This window comes from Poecilia latipinna, unplaced genomic scaffold (assembly GCF_001443285.1).
Source record: "Poecilia latipinna isolate Pla-1442-1.1 unplaced genomic scaffold, P_latipinna-1.0 Scaffold752, whole genome shotgun sequence".
Classification (NCBI taxonomy): domain Eukaryota; kingdom Metazoa; phylum Chordata; class Actinopteri; order Cyprinodontiformes; family Poeciliidae; genus Poecilia; species Poecilia latipinna.
Genome location: NW_015113368.1, coordinates 113,226 through 120,074, shown reverse-complemented (window position 1 = coordinate 120,074; position 6,849 = coordinate 113,226). Strand labels below are relative to the sequence as shown.

Here is a 6,849-nt window from a genome sequence, read left to right as displayed (position 1 = left end):
TTTCGTCTTTCAACTGAGACGTTCCCCCCCCCCCCCAACCTTTTAGGATTGCTAAAAGTCTTAATTTATGAAATGCAGTCTCTGCTTTTGTTAGAATTAAAATGTTCAAAGCTTTAATGGGCTGTAATGCTCTGGGCATGAAACCGGCTGCTAAATGCAGAAATAAACAGCCAGTTTAGTAAAAATTTAACAAACCTTGGAAAAGTTTCAGCCTCCTCTCACTGTTCTCCCACATACCAGAAGCACAAGCATTTCCCTTTATATCAGTCTGATCTCTGACACTAAACAATCCACAAGCTAAGGAGTGAGTTTGGCTTTCTAATGAATCTCCTTCTACTGAACAAGGAATGTAATACTTATGTTCTTGAAAAAAAAAAGGCTTTAAAAAAAGTCTCTTTCTATATTTCATTGTGGTTTTTGTCTGTCTATCACAGAATATCATGATTTTCTGGTAGGATTAACTTTGTCCAGCCAGATGCTGTTAGGGCAGCACAGGTCAGAACTGAAGCACAGAGGACTTGTCAGCCTCTAGAGTCTGAAATAACCTAATAATAATAATGACTGACACCTTTATGGAGAAGCTGATATCTTCATCGATCAAGACTTTACATCTGTCCACACTGCGAAAGTTATAAAAAGGCTGGTTCAGTCCACGGTACTTGATTGACCATAGACGAAGATGATAGAGACCAGACCTGCTATCAAAGCAACCTGGGCCTCCATCGCCTCAGCTGTACCAAAGATTGATCATCTCCGTTGCCGCGCTGCTTCGATGCAGTAATTAATGCAAAAGGAGTTATTGGGTGCATAGAAATGAACAAGGTTTCAGAAACCTGGCATTTCTGATTCAAATGTAATTTTTGTATTCCAAATTTACGAGACAGTGAATTTTGGGTTTTCATTATCTGTAAGCCATAATCATTAGCGTTACAAGGAATAAGGGCTTCAGATATTTCACTCTGTGTGTAATAAAGCTACATCATATACGAGACTCTCTTTCTGAGTGACAAAAAATATTGAGCTTTTTCCACAATATATAAATTTTGTAGAGGTACTTATACGATTACTCAGAGTGATACTTAAATCATTAGACAACATAATGATCGATCAAGTTTTAATAATTTGACAACTATAAAAATCTAAATAAAAAAAAGAAAATCCATGAAAAAAAATCCTTATTGTTATTAAAATACAACATTTCTGTTCTCAAAGAGAGAACATATAACAATCTTCTCTTACAAAAAATGCTCTATTTTGACAGACGGGATCCACAACATTTATGTGATGTTCAGAATCCTGCTCCTAAGCTCCACAGTAATCTCAGCGTCTCTCTGGTCTCGTATTGTGTCTCTGTCTCATGAGTGAGGCGACGTTCTGTTTCATCAACTCACACATGAACAGATTTTCTTGTCTTTCTCTCTGCTTTTGCAGATTCCCTGTCTGATATTTGCTTTGCTCTCTGACCACAAAGCTTGTTGTGTAGGAGGTGCTGATTTCTTTTTGTGTTTTTGCACAAAAACACTTCTTTCAGTCTCTGATCTTGTTAGACATAACACATTGAGGCAAGATCACAGAGGGGCTGTGATAAGACTCGGTTCCTGGTACCTCCAGGTTTAATGTTCCCCCCTGAGATGTTGCCAGACCCCCCCTCTCTCTTTCCCCTTGCGGTGGCCCTCACAAAGGGGTCCTTTTTGGTCAGGCTTTCCATATGAGTGCATATTATTCTGCATTTTGGCTGTGTAAGACCTCATCTCATTGGCTGCCGCCTCTTTCTCAGACTCAGCCTCTGGCCAGCTCCGGGTGCTCTCCCCCTTCTATTACCTCACAGCTCATGACGAGCACATGATCCGAAAGCAGCCGCGGATCAGGTATTAGTTGAGATAAATATGATCAAAGAGCGACAAAAGGATAAAAGCGAGCTTGTTGTTGCTGTGAATTTTTTTTTTTGTGTGTGCTTAGATTACACTTTACTGTGTGAAAAAAAAAAGTCTTGGAGAGCCTGCAAAACCTAGTCTCTCGTGTGTTGCTGACAAAAGTGTTGCACAAATGTGTTATTTGTACCAGAATTGCTGTCTTTACAAAAAATGCAGAACTTTGGACAAATACTGTTTATTTTATCTACAAAGTTGTGGCACAAGTGGCCTTTATTCACAGAAAAAGGGGCAGAGACAAGGGGGGGAGAAATGTCCTGAAAGGGCCGCTAAATTACATAGATCTTATCGGCTCTTTTAGATAAGGTGTGCTCTGCATACACTCAACATGCACCCCTAAACGTTTAAGGCAAACCGTAAACTTGCTGAGCCTCGGAAGATTTCTCAAATCAGAAATTATGATTCTTCTGCAAGGATTTGGTGAGCTCTTTCAATTTTCTGTTTAAATCTCACATTTAAAAGTCGTCTGTTACGTGGGAAAAAACACAGGCTGCCAAACCAGATGGTGAGGTGCTTACTTTCCCGGATCTTACATTTTCCTCCATCTTTGACCTAAACTAAACCAATTAGCTCCTTGTTTATGACTACAGCTTATTTCAGTGTAGAATAATTACCATGCCAAAATGTTGTGCAAACCTAGGCAAGCGTGTAAAATTTTTTTGTAATATATGATTTCTTTTTGCTTTGCCTGTCTCTAGGAATGAGCCCTTTTGAGGTTTTCAAGGTGTAACTTTGAGTAAAAATGCCATAGTTCCACAGTACAGAAATACTTGCACATGAATCTAAAACAAACTTCTGTTACAAAAGCTACTTTAAATACATACCCTCAAGCAGAGTTAAGAAATAAACACCTGGTAAATTCTATCCCCTTTTGACATTCCCCTCTTCCACTGGGAATATGACTAGCTAATATTTGTTCATAAATTATTGGGCTATCTGCATGGGCGGAGCCCCAGACAGCTGCTTGACATCTATAGTTTAAAAACAGCTTCACTTTACCAGGAGTACTGCGAGAAGCTCCTTTGTTTTCCAATCTCTGACTATTCATGTATTATCATCAGAACCAGAAATGGTTCCAAACATGTGCATGCTTCATGTGCATGTTTCCATATGTGCAGTGAAGGAAAAGTGCAGCAGCCTTCTTTTAAAGAGTTCGTTGGTGTTGCAAAGCAACAGGTGGGGAAGGGGCAGTGCTGTGTTACTCTATGCTCCATGCAGCTGGACAAAAACAAAAAACTCTGGTTACTCCAGATCGTTTTAACCGTAGCTTTTTAGCACCATGTCACACTTTGTTATTGGTGGCCAGTCCAGCCTCACCCTTCAACTTCCTGCTGTTTGCTGCTATAAAGACGGCACATTTACATTGTTCTGAAGCGTATATTTTATCACCACTGTTTCTTCTCTGAAGTTTTGTACCCTTCTATTTCCGTTTTTGTCAGCAAAATCTTAGGTTAGAGAAGAAATTGCTTCACTACATGTTTGCTCCCTGCTTTCTAGAAGAGGAAACCTCAGGGAGCTGCAGCCCCTGCTGGGAATAACATTGTTCTCCACATTTCTCTTTTCTTTTGAACTTTTGTACTTCTCTCTCTCTCTCTCTCTCTCTCTCCTTTTTTTTCTTCTAAAACTCTCAACAAGCAGCAAAGCTGGCCTGATGCTGAAGATGATATGTTAAAATTAGCTGCGGCATCTCTTCGTTCTTCTATCTCTCCGTTTTGATTCGTCCGTCTCTGCTGTTTTGTATTCTACAGAGACCTTCGAGGTTCTGATGAGGCAGGCGGAGAATCACACCAACGTCGTCCTCCAGGTGTCTTATCAGAAAATAGCTGATCCTGCTGCCGACTCGGTGAGGGAACTCTTCACCGACGTCGGTCTCTTCCTGCTGGGTTCTGAGCTCAACGTTGATGAGTTTGTGCAGCGCTTCTTCGACGCACTCCTCCCGCTTGTCTACAATCACTACATAAGCCCAGGTGTCGGTGACACGTCGCCAGGCTATGCCGAGTGTGTGAGGTCACTCAACCGCGTTATCAAACCATTTGGTACAGTGCCGGACCTCTTCGCCGATCAGATCGCTGCCTCTGGGGTCTCTGGGAAGCTGCTGCTGCAGGCTCTGCACCTCGGCATCGAGGTCATTAACACCACGGACCATTTGCAGCTGAGCCGTGAATGCAGGCGGGCCCTGCTCAAGATGCAGTACTGTCCCCATTGTCAGGTGTGGTTACATTTCTGTGATGCAAGTCTATTGATCTGAGTTAATGAAGTGTGCTTACCGGCAGCGCTAATCTCGGAGCACTTTCCTCCACAGGGCATTACCCATTCCAAGCCCTGCATGGGCTACTGCCTCAACGTAATGCGGGGGTGTCTGGCGAGCATGGCAGAGATCGACGCCCACTGGAGGGAGTTTGTTCGCTCGCTGGAGGGCCTGTCAGCGAGGATGCATGGAGCTCAGGATTTGGAGCAAGTGCTTCTGGGAGCTCACACGATGCTTCACGATGCTATCGGGCACGCTCAGAAAAATGGACCTCGCCTCTCGGCACAGGTTTAGATCACGAGCAGAGACGTAAAAATTGCTTTTGATGGTAGATTTGAATGTATCTCGGGGCTCTTTATAGAAGGTGAACCCACTGTCACCCGCAGGTGTGATTGGATAAACAAAAAATAAAGTGCTTCACATTGGCCTGGAGCAATTTTTATTGTGGAGCTGCTTGCTCCGCGTTAGAGAGGTATGCAGTCTTTAGGCCAAAGATAAATTCCTTCTGTACGTACAAAACAGATAGTTTGAAGAAGGAAAGGGTAAATTGCCTTAAAAATATCTGTGTGGGTCGCTGCGAGGAGCTAAAAGTATATAAACCTACAGATACAGGAGGACTTCGTCTATATATGGAGAAAACCACCAGTCCTTGAGCTGCCACCCATTTATCATCTTTTATAGGTGGTCTTTTTCTTTCACCTTCCAGAAAAGGTGGGCAATAAAGGCCCCGTTTCAAATGTTTTTTTTTTTTCCCAAGCTCTATATCTTTTTGGTTGTAAAGTGAATTCCACAGATGTTTGTTCCTGAGCTACACTGAGTTGCAGTGCACTAATTAAGACACCACATCTCCATCTAGTGGACAACATGAGTAACTGCTGTTTGGCAAATAGACATAACTTGAGAGAAATTGGAGCTGAAAGCCTTAGCTTGCCCTAATGGCCGTAATACAAATAGTTATCACTCAGCCGTCTACAAACAAATCTCACAGTTGAAGCCTCAATAATGTTTAACAAGGTTATCCAGTTCTTAAAATACACATTCTTCCCTCAGTGTTTCGAAATTAAATTTGTGGCTGTTTTACTGTGCATTAGGTTCAGAAACTGTGCAGCACATCAATCAGGAGGCCAGCTCAGTCGGTCAGCATCCAGGACGCGAACAGCAGAGTCTCCATCCCGCTCAAAGCTCTGAACAGGCGGTCGGACGATTCACTTTCTGTCATGAGAAAGTAGGTGGAAGTCAAAGGCATACAGCACACACCGCATAGTCAGCAGTTATTTTTAGTTTTAACTAGATCTGAAGAAGTAAACATTATGCACGCTTACACGTGGCTGCCTCTTTTCATTTTTTTAGGGACTTTCTGAAGACTCTGCGTACCTTCAGCACGTTCTACGGTGGCCTGGCAGATCAGCTGTGTTTGCAGGGACTTTCTTCTGGTGACGGCGTGCCATGCTGGAATGGAACAAACATTGTGAAAAGGTTTGTTTCAAAAGATGTTAGTGAAAAACACAGATGGTTAATATAAGAGCAAATGAAGCAAACATCTGGTGTTTCCTTTACAACTCTGTTTGGACAGACGTAAACATGCAAGATGTCTTCATTGACAAACCGTGTGCTGAATCACATCCTTGTGTCTTAATCCGAACACATGAGCAACTATCTGGAAATGATCCTAAAATGAGGAGTAGTCAGAAACTTGGTTTTAAAGTTCACTGCAAAAAATGACTTGTAAATAATGTTGTTTACAAAGCAGTAACTTTATTTCCCATCTAGTTAATTGATTCATGTTGTTTTTCTTCTTTGACTTTGGTTTTTAGTTTTGTTTACTTGACCCAAACTGCCTTTCAGAAGGAAGAAGGGGGAAGTGGGAAGACACGCTCAGCACAGTTTAGTGAGCTAATTATAGTTCAAGTCCCATGTTAAAGTTTGAATTTTTCACACTTACTGGCTGTCCTAGTAAAGATGCCTTTCCTCAAAGTTTATTTTGGCATCCACGACTTCCTGTTTCTCTGGAGGTCAGTAGAAATATGACATGACACAGCAGACCATTTCTCTTAGCCACTCTATTAAATGGGAAAAACAAGGGAATGAATGTCAGTAAATGACTACAATATGACAACTACAGTACTAAACGTCCTCAGATTTACAGTGGATATAAGAACTATCTACATGGAGGCGTGCCAGGAATTTTTTTTCTTCCACTTTATGAACTCAAACTTAATAGTCTGAGTTTGCTAAGTGCTGCAATCCATGGGAAACTTATTAGAGTTGTTAGAGTGCATAGCATCATGAGGGTGCAGTGTATTTATTTTTGAACTAATCCCATCGAGTTTCTCATTTTTATTTTTATTTTTATGAGTTGGAGACATGAAGGGTCCAAACATCAAATGAAACGGCTAGAGTCAATGTAGATATAAGATGTCAGAAATGTCATCATTATGGTCAGAAAAGCGATTCTTCTATATATTATTTGATACTCATATATGAAGTAGATCATCCTCTGGTAGAAAACACTGATTTTCTAAGTATTGATTTTGGAAAAAGTATTACCCACTGCCTCTGACCGCATATATGTGTGTATGTATATATATATATATATATATATATATATATATATATATATATATATATATATATATATATATATATATATATATATATATATGACCGATG

At 41.0% G+C, this 6,849-nt stretch overlaps 1 protein-coding gene across 1 annotated transcript in view; it reads left to right on the top strand.

Moving 5' to 3' along the window:
• gpc5a (glypican 5a) overlaps nucleotides 1-6,849 on the top strand; it is a 146,777-nt gene that overhangs the window by 36,665 nt on the left and 103,263 nt on the right. The window contains exons 3-6 of the mRNA XM_015045856.1: nucleotides 3,680-4,140; nucleotides 4,234-4,467; nucleotides 5,271-5,404; nucleotides 5,530-5,655. Coding sequence (XP_014901342.1) covers nucleotides 3,680-4,140; nucleotides 4,234-4,467; nucleotides 5,271-5,404; nucleotides 5,530-5,655 — 955 coding nt within the window. The remainder of the gene's footprint in view (nucleotides 1-3,679; nucleotides 4,141-4,233; nucleotides 4,468-5,270; nucleotides 5,405-5,529; nucleotides 5,656-6,849) is intronic.